At 40.4% G+C, this 21,698-nt stretch overlaps 2 protein-coding genes across 5 annotated transcripts in view; one reads left to right on the top strand and one right to left on the bottom strand.

Moving 5' to 3' along the window:
- Nucleotides 1-9,975, bottom strand: part of LOC111968897 (unconventional myosin-VI-like) — a 130,972-nt gene extending 120,997 nt beyond the window's left edge. Inside the window, exon 1 of the mRNA XM_070445249.1 lies at nucleotides 9,827-9,975. The gene's annotated coding sequence lies outside the window, so the exon portion shown is untranslated. The remainder of the gene's footprint in view (nucleotides 1-9,826) is intronic.
- A 6,510-nt stretch (nucleotides 9,976-16,485) lies between these two features.
- Nucleotides 16,486-21,078, top strand: LOC111968896 (collectin-11). Of its 4 annotated transcripts, none has more exons than XM_070445248.1 (7): nucleotides 16,486-16,673; nucleotides 17,187-17,317; nucleotides 18,663-18,734; nucleotides 19,464-19,535; nucleotides 19,631-19,684; nucleotides 19,780-19,875; nucleotides 20,100-21,078. In XM_070445248.1, the coding sequence occupies exons 1-7, from the start codon at nucleotides 16,555-16,557 to the stop codon at nucleotides 20,489-20,491; spliced, it is 936 nt and encodes a 311-aa protein (XP_070301349.1). In that variant the 5' UTR covers nucleotides 16,486-16,554; the 3' UTR covers nucleotides 20,492-21,078. The 4 variants fall into 4 exon arrangements, with proteins under 4 accessions (XP_070301349.1, XP_023850614.2, XP_023850613.2 ...); XM_023994846.2 differs by having other exon boundaries at nucleotides 20,082-21,078; XM_023994845.2 differs by having other exon boundaries at nucleotides 16,516-16,673; nucleotides 17,163-17,317; nucleotides 20,082-21,078.
- The last annotated feature ends 620 nt before the right edge of the window (nucleotides 21,079-21,698 follow it).

The following is a 21,698-nucleotide window of genomic DNA, read 5'->3' as shown; positions in this document are numbered from 1 at the left end:
TTAATTTTAAAACATGCATCTTACAAAATGAGTTGTTWAATCTAACTGCTTAACTATTTATCTGTACATGGAATTGTATTTGTTTTTTTAAACTAATTTTGTTTCTAATCTTTACAGGAAAAAGCMACGGGCACTATCTGATGTGTGAAGACATTTCACTGCAGCTAATGTAGAAGGAAAAGCTGTGTTCATTTGCAAATACTGTGCCAAATCATATGTGAAGAATACAACAAAGGTGCAGAATCATCTGGCAAGGTGAATAAAGTTCCCTCAGCACTCACAACCTCTGACAAAAGTCCCTCTACTTCTATTTGAGGTGAAAATGATGAATCAGACACCTTATCGATAGCAACTACTCATGGTCCTCCTGWAATCAGAAGTGTTTTTTATTCAATGGAGGAACGTAGTCAGAGAAATGCTGATGAATGTCTCGCTCGACCTGTGTATGCAACTGGTTCACCTCTGATGCTCACCGGCAATGTGTATTGGAAGAGATTTCTGAATGTTCTTTGCCCAGCATACACCCCTCCAACCARACATGCTTTATCTACTCATTTTMTGGATGCAGAGTTCAACAGAGTTCAAGTGAAAGTCAAGCWAATTATAGAGAARGCAGACTGTATTGCAATYATCTCTGATGGGTGTTCGAATGTCCGTGGGTAAGAAATAATTAACTACATCATCTCCACCCCTCAACCARTATTCTACAAGAGCACAGACACAAGGGACAGCAGACACACCRGTCTCTACATTGCAGATGAGCTGAAGGCAGTCATCAATGACCTTGGACCACAGAAGGTATTTKCACTGGTGACAGACAATGCTGCAAACATGAAGGTGGCTTGGTCTAAAGTGGAGGAGTCCTACCCTCACATCACACCCATTGGCTGTGCTGCTCATGCATTGAATCTGCTCCTCAAGGACATCATGGCACTGAAAGCAATGGATACACTCTACAAGAGAGCCAAGGAAATGGTTAGGTATGTAAAGGGTCATCAAGTTATAGCAGCAATCTACCTCACCAAGCAAAGTGAGAAGAATAAGAGCACCATTGAAGCTGCCCGGCAACACCTGTTTGACAGTCTCCTGGAGAGGAAGAAGTCTCTCCAAGAAATGGCCATATCAGTCTGCCGATATGGACAGACCCATCTTTTTTTACACAAGTCAGAAATAGAGATAAAATTAGTAACTTAACTTTGATGATCTTCATATTGTTGCACTCACAAGACTCCCATTTACTCAATAAATGTTYGTTTTGTTCGATAAAGTCCCTGTTTATATCCAAAAACCTCTTGTTCGCGCATTTTGTTCAGTAATCCACAGGCTCAAACGCAGTCACAACAGGCAGACGGAAAATCCAAATAGTATCCGTAAAGTTCGAAGACACATTTCAAACGATGTTCATAATCAATCCTCAGGTTGTTTTTAGCCTAAATAATCAATAATATTTCAACCGGACAATAACGTCRTCAATATAAAAGGTAAACAAGAAAGGCACGCTCTCGGTCTCACGCATGAAAAACCCCTGGGACACTGTCGGGTCCACTCATTCAGAGTGGTCTTACTCTCTCATTTTTCAGAATACAAGCCTGAAACAATTTCTAAAGACTGTTGACATCTAGTGGAAGCCATAGGAAGTGCAATTTGAGTACTAAGTCAAAGGATACTGTAATGGCATTCAATAGAACTACAAACATTTWAAAAATCCCACTTCCTGGATGTATTTCTCTCAGGTTTTCGCCTGCCAAATCAGATCTGTTATACTCACARACATWWTTTGAACAGTKTTGGAAACTTTAGAGTGTTTTCTATCCAAATCTACCAATTATATGCATATCCTAGCTTCTGGKCCTGAGTAGCAGGCAGTTTACTTTGGGCATGCTTTTCATCCGGAARTGAAAATAGTGGCCCCTACCCTAGTGAGGTATGATATGCCACACCTGTCAGGTGAATGGATTATCYTGGCAAAGGAGAATGCTCWCTAACAGGSATGTAAATAAATKTGTGCACAACATTTCATAGAAATAAGCTACATACTTTGTGCTCYTTAAAGATTGACAAAACTGAAATCAAAYGTTATTGGTCACATACATTTTTTTTTTGCCACAAGCAGAATTCAACATCAAACAGTACAGTAGAGGAGCATTTAGTATGAATCATAATTTTTATTAGTTTTAAAAAATGGGCACAATGTTTAAATTCAGAGATGCTACGCTATAACATCTATATAATCAGTGCATCATTTTGTGTTCTTTGCTTATGCCATATTGATAGTGTCTGTTACACCAAAGTAACAGACACTGCTTATCAAATTAATCATCACAACAAACCAGCCACCTAATACAGGTCCCATGTGGTTAGCTTCGACTCGAACATGTAATCCTCTTATGGCTCCTAAGCCCCAACGGAAGTGAGATATTTGTGAAGACTGTTGAAGTGTAATAAGGTGTGGTCAGCAGTCAGCCCTTGAAAATAAAAAAACAGTCTGAGGGGAGATGCACAGACATAGACACCAGTGTGGTCATGGAGGAGACCAGGGTTCAAAGGTTAAGGTGTGTTTCCTGGAACACACATACCTCCTGCCTGCTTCCTGTTCCCTCTATAGAAGAGAGGATATGGAAAATACATTGGGATATCTGCTCTGCTCTGCTGCAGTCTGACCGGATGTAGGGAGGAGTACAGTGGTGCCGGGTGTGTCAGTGGCCAAGCAAGCATTACAACCGAAAGGAGGCCATACACGGCTCGTCAGAGAACTCGTTTTTTTTCTTTGCGGGGCATACTAGCAAAATCTATTATTGTACAGAACAGAGAGCATTCATTAAGCACATTATCAATTAGCCTATCGCAGCATTTCCCAAACTCGGTCTTGGGGACCTCAAGGGGTGCACGTTTTGGTTTTGGCCCTAGCACTACACAGCTGATTCACAACAAAGCTTGATGATGAGGTCATTATTTGAATCAGAGGTGTAGTGCTAGGGCAAAAACCAWAACCTGCACCCCCTTGCGGTCCCCAGAAACGAGTTTGGTAAATGCTGGCCTGGTGCATGAGGACATAGGTCTCCAAGCGTAAATATTTTGATGGTTCTAGACACAGACTGCTGTTGATAACAAGCCAGAATTATGCCACTTCAATCTTTTTGTGATGCTTATTTTATGGTAAGTGAAGCATCATGGCATGCACATTACTTTAGTTCAACCTACTTCCTAGCTTTGTCCAACAGCCATYGGCTGAAACTAGCTAGCTTTATTATGTCTAATAAATTTAATGTATGCATAATTCTTACCTGACAGCTTTAATCACATGTTGACATTATACRGATGGATATTTAGCCAAATTTTGGAGCATTTAACAATTCAATACTAGCTACATTTACCAAATAACAGCAGGCACGCTCGAGCTAAATAACATTACCTTTAGCCCTGAGCTATCACTAAACAGCCCAATAATAACCTAGCTATACAAATGGCAGGCATTAGCTATACAGCTAGCGTCTGTAGTTAGAAAGCAAGCTATAGTATTGTGAGAAACTTCAGGTCGGTTTATAMTTGGTCTAACGACATGTCTGTAGACAATTAGAATGCGACAAGTATCGCTGGTCAAAACATAACATTTTTACTCCGTTGAAATGTCTTTAGACAGTCGCTGCAACTGTCGCTTTCCTTGTCGCACAGACATTAAATAACTTAATGTCTCCGCGACTGTCGCAACTAGAGAATGACCAATAACCCGAGCCGCTATAAAGTCGGGCAAATATTGCTCTGCACTTGCTCTCCTTGTCAGATATGACATTTGCTACTAAGCTATAAATGTGCATTGCCTTTGAGCTACTTCTCATAGTAGCTTCAGCAAGTGATATGAGTGATGGAGAGAGATGTGAGGAGAACTAAAAAGGAACAGAGTTACAGCCTCACTCTATCCAATCATAGCAGTAAGATCAAGTTACAACGCGCCCATTTTTACAACGCACCCATTTCTTGACAGATAGTTGAACGAGCCAATCGAGTCTTTCTGGCAGCTGAATTGTTTAGATGTGTCCTGGCAGCTGAAAAATATACACTGAACAAAAATATAAAAACGCAACCCATGTTTCATGAGGTCAAAAAATTAATAAAAATGTTCTATACGCACAAAAAGCAGATTTTTCTCAAAGTTTGTGCACAAATTTGTTTACATCTCTATTAGTAAGCATTTCCCCTTTGACAAGATACTCCATCTACCGCAGGTGTGGCATATCAAGAAGCTGATAAAAAACATTACAAAGGTGCACCTTATGCTGGGGACAATAAAAGGGCTCTTTAAAATGTGCAGCTTTGTCACTCTATACAACGCCACAGATGTCTCAGGTTGAGGGAGCATGCAAATGGCATACTGACTACAGGGCTGTTGCCAGAGAATGTAACGTTTATTTCTCTACCATAAGCTGCCTCAAATGTCATTTTAGAGAATTTGTCAGTACGTCCAACCGKCCTCACAACCGCAGACCACGTGTAACCACGCCAGCCCAGGACCTCCACATCCAGCTTCTTCACCTGCAGGATCGTCTGAGGTTGGTGGTGCTGAGGAGTATTTCTGTCTGTAATATAACCCTTTTGTGGGAAGAAAATATTTCTGATTGGCTGGGCCTGGCTCCCCAGTGGCTGCACCCCTGCCCAGTAATGTAACATCCATAGATTAGGGCTTAATGCATTTCAGTTAACTGATTTCCTTATATGAACTCTAACAGTAAAATCTAACAAACTATTGCMTTTTGCTTTTATATTTTTGTCTAGTATATATACACTTGATCACGGAAAATGACAAAAAAATACTAGTTTCAGAAGCATCCGTGATCAGAAATCATGACGATGATACATTTTATATTCTCAAACTAACAGCAGTGCCTATATGATGTCCTTCCACACAGTGGTGACATGCTGGGAGTGATGCTTCTATGCAAATGTTGATAAAAACATTTTACATAGTATATTCATATGTATATATTCTTATTCCATTACTTTACTTAGATGTGTGTATTAGGTAGTTCTTGTGGAATTTGTTAGATTACATGTTAGACATTGCTGCACTGTCGGAACTATAAGCACAAGCATTGCGCTACACTCGCAATAACATCTGCTAACCATGTGTATGTGACCAATACAATTGTATTTGATTTTTAAACTAAGTCTCAAATCTGTAGCACCACAAACGACTGATGAGCCAAAACAAGCTCAATGCCATAAGCATGCACACACTCCTACTGTATTGTGAGTAGGCCTATGCCATCTTAAAATGTACCCAGTTTCTCAAGAGATTTACCACTCAAATAAAATGATTACCATTATGTTGTTATGTAGTTAGTTTTTACCAAAATGTATTGTTTGATTTTAAAATGTGTGCATTAATGCATTCATGGGTTTCTGGGGAAATGTTAAAATGTTCTAATTCAATGATACTGAATATCGGCCATCGGCCTCCTTGACCCCCCCCAAAAAATCCATATCTGCCGTGGTTACTGGGCTGCTACAGCAACAAGACCAAATCCATCTGTGATGAGACGGTGCAGGAGTTCTAAAATGTTCAGATAGAATGACCTTCTTTTATTCCGACACACTCATAACATGAGTTATTTTCTGTAAGCTCACCATCATTACCTTGTAAATAATGATGCAAAATGGAAACCACATATCATGAGGCCACATTTATTGCAGCTGAGGATTTTAACAAAGCAAATTTGAGGAAAACACGACATTTAACCATGGCAAAGTGACTGAGAATATGTTTGAATACAAACAGTGTAGTTATTCCCTCCGTAAGGCAATCAAAAATGGCAAGAACGTCTGTACAGTGACAAAGTGGAGTCGCAATTCATCGGTTCAGACAAGACGTATGTGGCAGGGTCTACAGACAATCACGGACTACAAAGGAAAGATTAATCAGAATGGCCGATTAATTAGGGCCGATTTCAAGTTTTCATAACAATCATAACAATAACGGTGGGTTAACTGCCTTGTTCAGGGGCAGAACGACAGATTTTTACCTTGTCAGCTCGGGGATTCAATCTTGCAACCTTACAGTTAACTAGTCCAACGCTCTAACCACCTGCCTCTCATTGCACTCCACTGTTACGCGAATGCAGTAAGAAGCCACGGTAAGTTGCTAGCTAGCATTAAACGTATCTTATAAAAAACAATCAACCAATCATAATCACTAGTTAACTACACATGGTTGATGATATTAGTAGTTTATCTAGCGTGTCCTGCGTTGCATATAATCGATGCGGTGCGCATTCGCGGAAAAAGGACTGTCATTGCTCCAACGTGTACCTAACCATAACCATCAATGCCTTTCTTAAAATCAATACACAGAAGTATATATTTTTAAACCTGTATATTTAGCTAAAAGAAATCCAGGTTAGCAGGCAATATTAACCAGGTGAAATTGTATCACTTCTCTTGCGTTCATTGCACGCAGAGTCAGGGTATATGCGATAATAATAAACGTTTTGTTTTCGAAATTATAGTTTCCGGATTCGACCATATTAATGACCCAAGGCTCGTATTTCTGTGTGTTATTATGTTATAATTAAGTCTATGATTTGATATTTGATAGAGCAGTCTGACTGAGCGATGGTAGGCAGCAGCAGGCTCGTAAGCATTCATTCAAACAGCACTTTYGTGCGTTTTGCCAGCAGCTCTTCACTGTRCTTCAAGCATTGCACTGTTTATGACTTCAAGCATATCAACTCCCGAGATTAGGCTGGTGTAACCGATGTGAAATGGCTAGCTAGTTAGCGGGGTGCGCACTAATAGCGTTTCAAACGTCACTCGCGCTGAGACTTGGAGTAGTTGTTCCCCTTGCTCTGCATGGGTAACGCTGCTTCGAGGGTGGCTGTTGTTGATGTGTTCCTCGTTTGAGCCCAGGTAGGAGCGAGGAGAGGGAAGGAAGCTATACTGTTACACTGGCAATACTAAAGTGCCTATAAGAACATCCAATAGTCAAAGGTATATGGAATACAAATGGTATAGAGAGAAATAGTCCTATAAATACTATACTAACTACAACCTAAAACCTTTTACCTTGGAATATTGAAGTCTCATGTTAAAAGGAACCACCAGCTTTCATATGTTCTCATGTTCTGAGCAAGGAACTTAAACATTAGCTTTTTTAAATGGCACATATTGCACTTTTACTTTCTTCTCCAACACTTGTTTTTGCATTATTTAAACCAAATTGAACATGTTTCATTATTTATTTGATGCTAAATTGATTTTTATTGATGTATTATATTAAGTTAAAATAAGTGTTCATTCAGTATTGTTGTAATTGTCATTATTACAAATCAATAAATACATGTTTTTTTATTTATATTTATATTTATTTTTTATATATATATATATATATATATTGGCCGATTAATCGGTATCTGCTTTTTTTGGTCCTCCAATAATCGCTATCGGCGTTGAAAAATCATAATCGGTCGACCTCTAGTGGAAACCTTCAAGTTCCTTGGCGTACACATCACTGACAATATGAAATGGTCCACCCACATAGACAGTGTGGTGAAGGCGGCACAACAGCGCCTCTTCAACCTCAGGAGGCTGAAGAAATTTGGCTTGGCCCCTAAAGACCCTCAAACTTTTACAGAAGCATAATTGAGAGCATCCTGTTGGGAAGTATCATCGCCTGGTACGGCAASTGCACCGCTCRCAACCGCAGGGCTCTCTAGAGGGTGGTGCGGTCTGCCCAACGCATCACCRGGGGCACACTGCCTGCCTTACAGGACACCTACAGCACCCGATGTCACAGGAAGGCAAAAAAGATCAAGAACATCACCACCCCACTATCATCCAGAAGGCGAGGTCAGTACAGGTGCATCAAAGCTGGGACAGAGACTGAAAATCAGCTTCTATCGCAAGGCCATCRGACTGTTATATAGCCATCACTAGCCGGCTACCACCCGGTTACTCATCYCTGCACCTTAGAGGCTGCGGYCCTATATACAGTGCCTTCGGAAAGTATTCTGACCCCTTGACTTTTTCCACATTTTGTTACAGCCTTAATATAAAATTGATTACATTGTTTTCKTCCCTTATCTATAAARCAATATACAACTGAAAAATCACATTTAAATAAGTATTCAGACCCTTTATTCAGTGCTTTGTTGAAACACCTTTGGCAGCGATTACAGCCCAGAGTCTTCTTGGGTATGACATTACAAGCTTGGCACACCTGTATTTGGASAGTTTCTCCCATTCTTCTCTGCGGATCCTCTCAAGCTCTGTCAGGTTGGATGGGAAGAGTTGCTGCACAGCCATTTTCAGAGATGTTCGATCGKGTTCAAGTCCGGGCCACTCAAGGACATTGAGACTTGCTTCAACATAGGGATGGTGCCAGGTTTCCTCCAGATGTGATGCTTGGCATTCAGGCCAAAGAATTCAATCTTGGTTTCATCAGAACAGAGAATCTTGTTTCTCATGGTCTGAGAGTCTTTAGGTGCCTTTTGGCAAACYCCAAGCAGGCTGTCCTTTGCCTTTCAGTGAGGAGAGGCTTCTGTCTAGCCACTATCATAAAGGCCTGATTGGTGGAGTGCTGCAGATGGTTGTCTTTTTGGAATGTTTATGCTCTGACATGCTCTGTCAACTGTGGGACCTTATATAGATGGATGTGTGCCTTTCCAAATCATGTCCAATCAATTGAATTTACCACAGGTGGACTCCAATCAAGTTGTAGAAACATCTAAAGGATGATCAATGGAAACAGGATGCACCTGAGCTCAATTTCGAGTCTCATAGCAAAGGGTCTGAATACTTAYGCAAATAAGTTATGTTCTTTATTTTTAACAAAATGTGGAAAAAGTCAAGGGGTCTGAATACTTTCCTAAGGCACTGTACATAGACATGGAATCACTGGCCACTTTAATAAATGGAACACTAGTCACTTTAATAATGTTTACATACTGCTTTACTCATCTCATATGTATAAACTMTATTATATTGTACATTGCTCGTCTTAATATTTATTTCTTAATTACATTCCTTTACTTTTAGATGTGTGTATTGTTGTGAATTGTTAGATACTACTGCACTGTTGGAGCTAGGAACATAACCATTTTGCTACACCCACAATAACATCTGCTAAATGTGTATGTGACCAATAAAATGTGATTTGTTGTAGGTTTATTTTCATGTAATAATGAATAAAAAGTATCTAAAGTTATGACATTGTCAGCTATACTCGTCATTATTTGAACTGGCTAACCAGTTAGCTGGCATCGACCCAAAAGATTGCTTAGAAAGTTCCTGGAGAGCTACCCTCCTGGATGTTTTCGCTCCAACMCCAGTTGTAACTAACCTGTTTCAATTTATCGTCCAGCTAATTATTAGAATCGGGTGCGCTAGATTAGGGTTGGAGCGAAAACCTACAGGACGTTCGTCTCCAGGAACAGGATTGGAAAGCACTGAAAGACATTTTCCCCAAGTTATCCTACTGTATGCTATTTGGAGCACCGACAAAGTGTGATATCGGCCGAAAATAGAATGAAAGTTGTCGCGGTGACATCATGAACAAACGTTACCGACATGTCATTAGACCAACTGTAAACTAGCCTTTTCACTCAAAAAAAWTGTTTTAGCCTATGCAAAGCGAAATACAAATGAATGTATATTGTATCACTATTTCGACTAATAGTTGCTGTAGCTAGCGATCTCTCACTGTTAGAAAACTGTGTTCGCTCCATCATAACATATAGCTAGCCCCACTACCAGCTAGCCACGAGCTAACAAGTGCAGCCTACTAACGTTAGTTAGCTAAATGGTTTGCAAGATATCTAAAAAGTGAGGGACTTACAACAATGTATCCCTCAAATGTTACGTCTGTGTTCTTGATGTGGCTCAACGAAAACGGGTTCAATTTCCCGCATACAGAATATCCTTGAGACAATATCCGAGCTTTTTCTCTTGGTACTCTGTCCAGCACTTAAGCACAGCAGCATCCCCAGAGCGGCGCAGACTTTAGTCCAGGCCAGCTGGGAGGCAGAGATGACGTCACTGGGAATGAACTTTCCAAGTGCAGGTGCAGCCATGTACAGTAACAACCATCGTCATTCTGCTCATCATACCTGTAGCATAAAAAGGTATACATTCTATTAGTTGTAACATGAGTTGATAGTATTTGAATACGAATGCAGATTGATGATTATCTATGTTGAAGGATATTTATTTACACTTGATAACAATAAAAGTAAAGCATGTCATTGTTTAATGTTTATATAGGATTGTTTTAAAATTATTTTATGCTTCCCCTTTTCACCAGATGATGATGGAACTAAAGCACTGAGGGCAGGTGAGACTGCAGCAAATTGGCATACAACATCACAATGGTTACACACCTTTATTGAAACATGCGAACTTCAGACCCATAAATATTTGAGGCTAGTCATTTAAACCTTTATGAAGACATCACATGAAGACATCCTATCCCCCATTGAAAGTCAACACTGGGTTTATAAATCTAATTTGGACATCTGATACCCATTGTATCACATTTCCCATAGGTAGAACGCGTGTAAACATGACATGCAACATTTACATGTTTACTTTCTTTGAGGACAGGACTATAGCACGAGCAGTGTCCAGTTCACACATAAAAGACAACTGCACACCTAATACAGCACAATGCTGGCCAAACAGTTGTTTAGGCCTATWTTTTCTGCAAGTCACATTTTCTGGGTAACTGACCACAAGGGTAAACCATTGGAGGAATGAACCTTTGTCCAATTGATTGAGGTCAGTGAGAACATCTTATTGACAACAACCTGAGGAAGAGAGGCCTTACCTCCTTACTTAATTTGCACACAGTGTATACAGATCTTCTATTGTGTTATTGACTATAAGTTTGTTTATCCCATGTGTAACTCTGTGCTGTTGTCGCACTGCTTTGCTTTATCTTGGCCAGGTCGCAGTTGTAAATKAGAACTTGTTCTCAACTGGCCTACCTGGTTAAATAAAGGTGAAATAAAAGGTCAACATGAGGCTGAGGATAGAAGGAAAGGGAAGCATCGTCTTTCAGGGAGGGACTGTGACATAACTGGAGAGCTGAGCTGTTACATGAAGGCTGTGCCAGAGGAACAATTTAATCAGATTAATAGAGCAGTACATCTGAGGCTGAGCTCCCATTGGCTCGGTTGAGCCCACAGACTGTCATGCAAACCATGCTAGACTGGGGAATCCCCCAGCCAGAAATGGGCGTGACCAAGGGACTAGACAGAGCACATGATGAAACTGCAGTTAAATCAATATCCCTCCTAAAGTGGTTTGAACTCACTGTACCAAAAGTMTTGTTTTTGCATAGGAAACGGGTTGTTGCCCATCTGCTTCATAAAAGGACCACTAAACAAAACTTGGTCCTTAAACATTCACTTTATTTTTCACTTTAATAATGCTCACTGATCATCTTTAAGTGTTTCTAGGACATTTCATCTAAAGTTAACATTCATTATTAATTCACTCCAGATGCTAGGCTTCTTGCTCAACAGATTGGCAATCCAACAAAGTGTCCCTCACAAATAATTCAASTGCTAGAAGAATTCAAGCTAAAAAGGTTTCCTCTGAAGAGACATTCGAACAGGTACAAAACATGTTATAATTCACTCATATGTCTCCGACATATTTTTGAACAGGACAGTAAGAATAAACCGGAGCCATTTCTAGAACAAAGCTCCATCTGCACTGAAATTCTCCTTTAAGTGATTTTACTGCGATGTGACAATAAGGGAAGAATCATGTCACCATCCTATCAACCAATAAACAGTCACAAGTGCAGCCCAAAAAAATATATTAAAAATGCCTTAAAAATAAATAAAAAAGTTGGCATATATACAACAGATTGGCTGTACCTGTACACAGCCAATCTGTAAATAGCACACCCGACTACCTCATCCCCCTATTATTACTTACCCTCTTGCACCCCAGTATCTCTACTTGCACATTCATCATCTGCACATCTATCACTCCAGTATTAATGCTAAATTGTAATAATTATTTTAGCCTCTATGGCCTATTTATTGCCTACCTCCCTACATTTTCACACATTGTACATAGAGTTTWAMAWWTTTATTTTATGTTATTGACTGTACGTTTGTTTATGTGTAACTCTGTGTTGTTATTTTTGTCGCACTGCTTTGCTTTATCTTGGCCATGTCGCAGTTGTAAATGAGAACTTGTTCTCAACTGGGCTACCTGGTTAAATAAAAATATWAAAATAACTGAAATCCAGTGAGACACAGAAACTAAAGGTGCTACAGTGCCTTCAGTAAGTATTCACACCCCTTGACATTTTCCACATTTTGTTGTGTTACAGCCAGAATTTAAAATTGATAACATGTTGATTTTGTATCACTGATTTACACTCAATACCCCATAATGTCAAAGTGGAATGTTCACAAATTAATWAAAAAATGAAAAGCTGAAATGTCTCGAGTCAGTAAGTATTAAACTCCTTTGTTATGTCAAGCCTAAAACGGTTCAGGAGTAAAAATGTGCTTAACAAGTCACATAAGTTGCATGGACTCACTCTGTGYGCAATAATAGTGCTTAACATGATTTTTTAAATGACTACCTCATCTCTGTACCCCACATATAAAATTATCTGTAAGGTCCCTCAGTCAAGCAGTGAATTTCAAGCACAGATTCAACAAYGAAGACCAGGGAGGTTTTCCAATGCCTTGCAAAGAAGGGCACATATTGGTAGATGGGTTAAAAAATAAATAAAATAAGCAGATATTGAATATCCCTTTGAGCATGGTGTATCAATACACCCAGTCACTACAAAGATACAATTGTCCTTCCTAACTCAGTTGACGGAGAGGAAGGCAACCACTCAGGGATTTTAGAGAGGCTAGACTGAGGGCATGTAGGCCTGTTGTAAGACCCAGATGCAGACGGTGTCAAAGTAACAAAAGTGTATAACTAGAACAGGGGCAGGCAAAACAACAGGTCAAGGGCAGGCAGAGGTCAGTAATCCAGATTAGAGTCCAAAAGGTACAGAACGGCAGGCAGTCTGAGGGCAGGCAGGGGTCAAAACCTGGAAAACAGGAACTAGAAACAGACAAGAGCAAAGGGAAAACCGTTGGTATGCTTGACGATCAAAACAAACTGACAGACAGAACAAAGGTATAAATACACMGGGGATAAATGARGGGAGATGGGAGACAAGCATACAGGTGAAACAGATCAGACCACACACAACTAGGCAGGATATATGCTTTGATTTAAACAAAATAGAAAAAAGGCTAATAGTTTGTTAACACCATCTGCTCTACTTCGCTCACGAAACAGTAATTCAAGATGATCGAAATGCATAGGCTATTCCCAATCAAATGATTGATGCAGTTTCACAGGTAAAACATTAATAATTATACTTCATGATTGACAGTGATGATGGCCTATAGGTATGCCTAACTTGGTGTTTGAGTAAATGAAAAAAATATGTATGGGCATAGGCAGACGTTGCAATTGGAAGATGCATTTTATGCATATTATATAACAGGGATCTGGAAACCTGCTCCAGGAGAGCTACAATCCTGCTACCATCATTCCAACCCTAATCTAGCACACATGATTCTAATAATTAGCTGGTTGGTAAGATAAATGGGGTTAGTTACAACTGGGGTTGGAGTGAAACCCTACAGGAACAGGGTTGGAGAGCCCTGTAATGATAGGCTACATCTGTCGGCAAAAAAGATGACATCATTTACATATTGTTTGCGCCCCCCCAATCTAAAAAATAAATAACAATAGCACTACACCACTGCAAGTCAGATCTGTGGTAGGTCTGTAGCCGTGGAGTCTGTGTGCTGCATGTGTTCCCCCCTGGCTTCATCCATCTGAGCAGAAGACAAAATGCAACCTTCCTGTGCTCATTATGAAAAGGGTAAATGAAGGACCTTGAATGACAACACCATGGACAACTCCTCTTTACATTTACATTTAAGTCATTTAGCAGACGCTCTTATCCAGAGCGACTTACAAATTGGTGCATTCACCTTATGATATCCAGTGGAACAGCCACTTTACAATAGTGCATCTAAATCTTTTAAGGGGGGGGGGGGGGGGAGAAGGATTACTTTATCCTATCCTAGGTATTCCTTAAAGAGGTGGGGTTTCAGGTGTCTCCGGAAGGTGGTGATTTACACCCAGAGACTTTGTGCTGCTATTTTGATCTGCCGCTGACCACATTTTAGTCTTCTCTATTTACATTGTTTCATAGCCCACACTTGGATTAGCCTACACTGTAATTCATTAAACTTGACTGGATTATTTTACCGCACCAGCATTACAATACAACGTATACTATGCACAATTTCTGCAATAAACAGATGTATTGCGGCGCTATAGTTTTTTGGGGGATGCGCTACAGAAGGCTATATTGGTCAGTTTATACAGGACTAGTAAAGGCCAAGTGAACTACTTGATTTATTTAGATATTAAACAAAATTGCAAAAAATATATATATAATTATGCTGRAAATGGAACTCATTTGAATCCTGGTCAGGAGAAAAGGAAAATATATAATTTTCCCTTTCAGATTCATTGCAATCATCTAAAACATAAATCAAATGTAGGACAAAATGCTTACCATTCTTCCCAACTTCACCAGAAACTGATGTGGCTAAATCCAAACTATATTTACAATGCCGAGTTAACAATCAACTAGACTGTATTCTCCTCCTCACTCACCTGAGAGATGCTGCTGCTGCTTCTCTATCCGACCCAGACCATGGACCCGTGGGGGTGGGGCACACACTGAGCTTCTTCATGGCCGACCACAGCTTCTCTCCTCCCCTTCCGTCTGAGCACACGCTCAGCCTCCCCTCTTTGTTGAAGTCGCAGTCTGGAGCCGCTGGGCCTGGCCAAACCCTTGGTGCTGCTGCCCGCGGGGCTGAAGAACAGTGACATGGGGTTGGGGGAGGTGTAGTCCATTCAAACCCCTTGTCCAGGTCACTCTCTGCCTCCTCCAGCCAAGTTGGAGACACGGGCTCATGTTGGGGGTCATCTAGGCCAGGAAAGCAGATGACCGCCAKGAACCAGTGTGCCCTGGGGTAAAGAGGGTGTTTTGACATGATTTTACTGAGTTACAGTTCATACAAGGAAATCAGTCAATTGAAATACATGTATTAGGCCCTAATCTATGGATTTCAAATGACTGGGCAGGGGCACAGCCATTGGTGGACCTGGGAAGGCATAGGCACACCTACGTCAAAACAATAAACATTATGTCATGGATAGGATTTACTCTACAGTAGGCTTTTTCTGAAATGGCAGTGAAGTAGCAATTAACCTGCATTTTCTAGATCCTTTTTTCCCCTTGGGCTATTCCTCCATTTGTAGATGTAGCACACAGTCATTCCTATAATACATTACATATTTGAGATTGACAAGTGTTTGAAACCCTTAATTATGTTTTAAATAAAGGAATATTTTACCATTGAGCATTTTTCTGAGAAACTACAGCAGAGGCAAATCCATGTTGGAAGATTCTGCTTTGGACAACCACTCCTAGGGAGAGTACCTGGCTCACCAAGAAGTACTCACCACTGTCGATGACAAACGCCCCCCCCAAAAAATAAACATATTGACATGAGTTTGTAAGCGAGAAAGCCAGAAACACATACCATGGCATCTTGCCAATTCCCTGCATATTGAGTCTGATGACWTTTCCTTTTGTCAAAGGTCTATTTGCACAAAGTCCTGTCAGTCAGCACTACAGGCAGAAACTGTTGGAAATTMAAACATATCTTCAATTGAGGAAATCCAAATCCATTACAGCCACCACACTAYGTATTTTCACACACAAACAATAACCAATACATTTTCTTCATTGGATTAACAAACCATGCTAACATTTAGTTAAGACTAAGACAAACGTGGCTAGCCAGTTCGCTCGCTAACTTGACTTGGGTTGCGTTACATACACAGATATTATTGCTGGATGACGTAACTTTGACTGTTCGTTCATTCATATAGCAAATACTAGCCTTGTTTCATCCCAGAACATATCTGCAATGCTGAATATGACCGATATGATTCGCACAAACACCTGTGACCACCTGTCCGTGGGTAGAGTCCAWTTAAGAACCAATAACATGGTCGAAAACTACCAACTCCGCTCATCAGGAGCACCGGGCCATGTAAAATGAACTCAAATATAATAACGTTCAATGTTGATTCTATGCTGGGCCAATCAGCTCCTYAGATGCCGTGTTTTGAAATGAAGACGAGATTTTCTATTGGACATATTCAGGTTGGTTGCTCCCCGTTTCGTTCCGTTTGCTCTGCTTGCTTCCGTTTGGTTCCAAGAGTAAACGGTAAACAATWTCCGWTGCAAAACGTTTTGCTACAGACCAAACATTTTGCAACGGAATCGGACTAATGAATACACCCCAGATGTGGATGATGTCAGTGACCCCCACACTTTCCCATCCAATTATCTCTGAGACCCCAGCYGCCCCTGGCTTTATCTGTGAAACTGTTTATGGAAGGCCTTTCACACACATTCTAGGGTCCYGAGGAGGAAAAATGAAATCCKTTGAAAAGACCACCAGTGTGCAAGYCCCTGTTAACTCACAAGGASAATTTGGGAAAATCCTCWAACTGAAGCTACWWKCTGCTTTGGGATCTGGAAAACAACACAAAAGGTAGGTTAAATGTAGAACTATTGATGTGACTCCAGACCCACATGATTTGCTGTGTATGCCATGATAAAGCAAGCTTGGTAAAAAAAAAATGTGGTTGGGGAGGGGTGTGTTGTTTGTCGGCATGCGATCTGTCACAACACTTTGTCTTGTTTCATCTGGAATGTCCCAAGGCACTTTAAGGGAATTTAAGCCAGGGAAGAACATTTGGTCTTAGTTCAGGAAAAGTTTTTGTCAATCACATTGTTTTGTACTGAGTGATGTAATAGTTGATTTGAGGTCTAAAATCAGTTGTTGTGATGTACTGTATGAAAGCAAACTATCAAATAGGCCTGAAGAATCCTTGCTCATATCTGCAATAATTGTACCACGGTGCCAACCATGACATTGTATTTTCTCAATTGTCTGCCAATCAGTCTTACCTCGGCTCTCCTGGTGTCGCTTTGTTTGTGTGTTTGCCAGTCAGTGAATATCTAATTAAATGTCTTTCAGTCCATCAACCTGTCCATGTTGCAGGATGAGAGCAGAGGAGCTGATGCCTTGTGTTCTTATCACTCTGCTGGGGCTGACCCTGATGGAGTCAGCTCATGGACAGCACATGTCAGACGAACCCTGCTCCGTCCAGATCCTCGTCCCAGGACTCAAAGGCATATACACTGAGTGTACAAAACATTAAGAACACCTTCTTTATATTGAGTTGCACCCCCCTTTTGCCTTCAGAACAGCCTCAATTTGTTGGGCATGGACTCTACAAGGCGTCGAAAGCGTTTCACAGGGATGCTGGCCCATGTTGACTTCAATGCTTTCCACAGTTGTTTCAACTTGGCTGGATGTCTTTGGTTGGTGGACCATTCTTGATACACACAGGAAACTGTTAGGCGTGAAAAACCCAGCAGCATTGCAGTTCTTGACACACTCAAACCAGTGCCCCTGTCACCTACTACCATACCCCATTCAAAGGCACTTAATAAAAAATGTGGTCATGCCCATTCACCCTCTGAATGGCACATAAACAATCCATGTCTTGATTGTCTCAAGGCTTAAAAATCCTTCTTTAACCTGTCTCATCCCCTTCATCTACACTGATGGGAGTGGATTTAACAGGTGACATCAATAAGGGATCCAGTTCCTAATGTCTTGTAGACACAGTAGAGCTCCACAGTAGAGGTGTCATAATACCCATAAAAACTAGCGGTCGAATAGGGAAATGGTTCCAATTGTTTTTCCAACATTACATTTTCCCATACAGTGTAGGGGATTTTAGAAAAGCTTAAAATAAGTTCTGTGTTTTGTGTAGGCTTACCCTGGTGTGATGTTTTGATAACCGTGTAAATCTCTCTCAAACAAGGTGACTTTTATCAATATATTCGGCTCTATTTACATTGATTCGAAAATGCTATTTAGCATCAAAGTATACATCATGGAAAACTACAAATCCCTGCACATCCTCTCTAGCTGACACCTTTGCTAACAGGTATTGTGTCAATTTCAAACTTGCACAAGACAGACAGTTCACAGAATTGTCCATTTATAGAAATTTAGCCAATTTATTAATTATATTTAGCTAACATTAGATAGTTAATCCAGAGATTCTTACCTTTGCCTCGATTYGGCAGTCTCGTCCAGATCATCATGGCATTTGTAGTTCTTTGTGATAGCCACATTAGCAGCTAATTAGCATTTCATTTTTGGGGTGTAAATAAAGGACAATATATTGAAAAGTCACCTTCTCCTAGAGAGATTTACACGTTATCAAAACATCACACCAGGGTAAGCATGCACGAAACACAGTCCTAATTTAAATGTTTCTAAAATCCCCTGTGGGAAAAATGAATGGTGGAAAAACGATTGGAACCATTTCCCTGTTTGACTGCTTGGTTATATGGGTATTAGGACTCAGACTGTGGTACTCTATACACTCATTCCAGAGGTGTGAGGTTGTTGATTCATGAAGCTTTTTTTGATCCGTGAAGCTTTCTCTCCATTTGACAGGAGAGCCAGGAGAAAAGGGAGAGAAAGGGGCACCTGGGAGACCAGGAAGAGTGGGTCCACTAGGGGAGATAGGTAAGCATCCATCTTTGAAAACAGAAACAAGTACAATGTGCAGTATTCTCTCTGTACAGGTGCTATGCTTCACCCCTCACAATATCACAAAATGCTGATGACTCATCTATGGAGGCTTGTGAAACTTGAGAAATATATTGATTTTAAATGTATGAGTGGTCATTTTTTCAGTTTCAGAGAATGCTCAGGGCAGTTTGAGAATTTGGTTGTCATGAAAATCTGTTTAAACAGCCCTTCTGATTGACCTTTGGAAAAGGTATTTGCATAACCCTTTGGCCTCTCATTATGGTGTCTCATTACATTTGTGGACAAATGTATTTTACAAGAGACGAAACCATACAGATTTTGTTCAGAATGGTTTAAAATAATCCTATTTCCCTTCAGAACATTCTAGAGTTTATTTAATTGGACAGTTATTGTCTATAAACTAGGGTAAAGATCACAGTATGCACTGACAAGAATTTATCCTACAGGATGTTGTGATCTGGTTACATCGCTGCTAGGCAGTCCAGAGCAACAAAATGTTTACTTTAGGTCAGAGGTTGTGTGAGAAACGCTACCCAGAATCCCCTGAATCACTGACTGCAGCTGTTGTTGATGAATGATGCGGCTGACATCGAAGACAGATTAAATTCTCACATGGAGACTTTGTTATTTAACCCAATTATTCATTTGATTCTGAAATCAGTCACAAAAAACCTAGTTACAGTAACACATGTTTCCCTGCAGGACATACTGGAGTTAAAGGACATAAGGGTATTATGGGACGTTATGGGAAAATGGGCCCCTGTGGAATCAAAGGTAGGAATAAAAAACAGAAGAACATGCATTTACAACAGTGTTTTGGGATGCATTACCATATTTCCCATGTACTTTGACAATGTTTCCACACTCAGGTTTAAAAGGAGATATGGGGGATCCTGGGCCAATGGGCCTGAATGGTGATCCAGGTACAACATGTATTTGTTTGGGGAAACATTACAGGTCTAGTTAACAATGAGTCCACAAAGAGTATGGAAAATWTGCATTCCTTTTGTCTCATCAGGTGTTCCATGTGAATGCACACCCCTGAGGAAGATGATTGGTGAGATGGACATCCTAGTGGCCCAGTTATCCAATGAGATGAAGTTCATCAAAACTGGTACGCTTTTAGGATGTCTGGTTTATAGTAAAATATGAATGTTGAATTAGGAATTTCCAAAGAGTAACGCAAAGGTAAAGACATCAGTTTCCTTTCAGTATCACTCTCATCTATGACCATTTGGCTTTGTTTGCTTCCATTCCACAATGTGAATGCTGGGTATATATGTCAGTGTGATTATAGAAATACAAGTGCTCATTTTTCAGCACTGCCCTCCCCTGCAGCTGTCGCTGGCATCAAAGAGACCGACAGTAAGGTCTATCTACTGGTCAAGGAGGAGAAACGCTACACAGATGCAGAGGTCTATTGTCAGGGAAGAGGTGGACACCTGGCCATGCCCAAGGACGAGGGGGCCAACGCAGCCATCGCTGGGTACATCACTGAGGCGGGCCTGAGCCGGGTGTACATTGGCATCAACGACATAGACCGTGAGGGCCATTTCACCTACGTGGATCGCTCCCCCATGAGCACCTTCAGCAAGTGGAGGGAAGGAGAACCCAACAATGCCTACAGGGACGAGGACTGTGCTGAGATGATGGCGGCGGGGGACTGGACAGATGTGGCCTGCCATCCCACCATGTACTTTGTGTGTGAGTTTGACAAGGACAGTGTCTGAGGGGCATTTTGAGAGTGGTAGTGAGTTGGAAGGGCAAAGGCCTCATTGGAGCTGCATGACAGAGAGAGGCTATAATTATAGAGAAGCCTTTATAGTTACACAGATGATGTTCAGTATGTAACATTATTTTGACACAGCTGCATTTGTTTAATCACCCACCAGTTCTAAATATCATTGTACAGTTTAGAATATTGTATATAGAATACTGTGTRTACACTTCTCAGTTTTTCCAGAATTCTGCTTTTTTTACTTGAAAGTTTGAATTGAATGGATGCTGTTTTTATAAACCTTTGCATTGAATGGCTACAGCAATGTTCCCTTTAATCTCTTGATCTGAATGTTTAAAAAAAAAAGTAAGATATAACACATATTCTTTTTGGGGGTCTGTTTCTTGTCATTATTAGTCRTTCTTTTTTAAAACAAATATTCACCATAGTTTGTTCTGCAGTACTGAATATTGAACGTGAAAAATACAATATTGCTTTAATAGGGACCATGCAAACTCAACAAAGTAGTGAGTAACTGTAGATGCAACATGTATTTACTATTACCTAATACATGTTGGAAAATACACAAACATGTCTTGCWGTATGTTCATATTGTTGGTCCATTATCTTTTTATGAAAGTCATTTCTTGGAAAGCGCACTTACAGGAACTATAGACAAGCTAGGTTGGCATAGAGTAGTTGGGGATGGGCTTGAAAGTGTTTGAGGTCTGTCAGATGTCTTGACTTCTGCCGTGTGCCTTGACTTCAATGATGGTRCAGAGTTCATGTAGCTGAAATTATCCAGATAATGAATGGTTTCTGGTGTGTTATAGGATATTCATCAGCAAAAACAGAAAGAAATAAGATTTTGTGACATATCATAATGTCTGTTTTACCAATAGGCTTTCAACGACTGAATACAGTATCTATTCTAAAATATGGAAATGTATGTCCTTTTAACAGAACAGTGTCCTCAGGGATGCAGATGGTGAAATATGTGGTTTGGTATTGCTCATTTGCCTGTAATGTACAACATAAGCACTGATACTAATAGTAGGTCATGAATTTTTACAAGTTGGTAACGCTATGTAACTGTCCTACTGGTGTATTTTGTAGGCTACTGCCACCTAGTGGCTAATAGTGAAACACTCCTACCACTGTTCACGGTTGATCTCCTCACATAGAGCTATAGGGAATGTTTGCAAATTAAAATGGAAAGA

The sequence above is a fragment of the Salvelinus sp. IW2-2015 genome, linkage group LG9 (genome assembly GCF_002910315.2).
Source record: "Salvelinus sp. IW2-2015 linkage group LG9, ASM291031v2, whole genome shotgun sequence".
Taxonomy (NCBI): domain Eukaryota; kingdom Metazoa; phylum Chordata; class Actinopteri; order Salmoniformes; family Salmonidae; genus Salvelinus; species Salvelinus sp. IW2-2015.
Note: the sequence above shows the minus strand (reverse complement) of the source record. Positions and strands in the feature narration are given on the sequence as shown.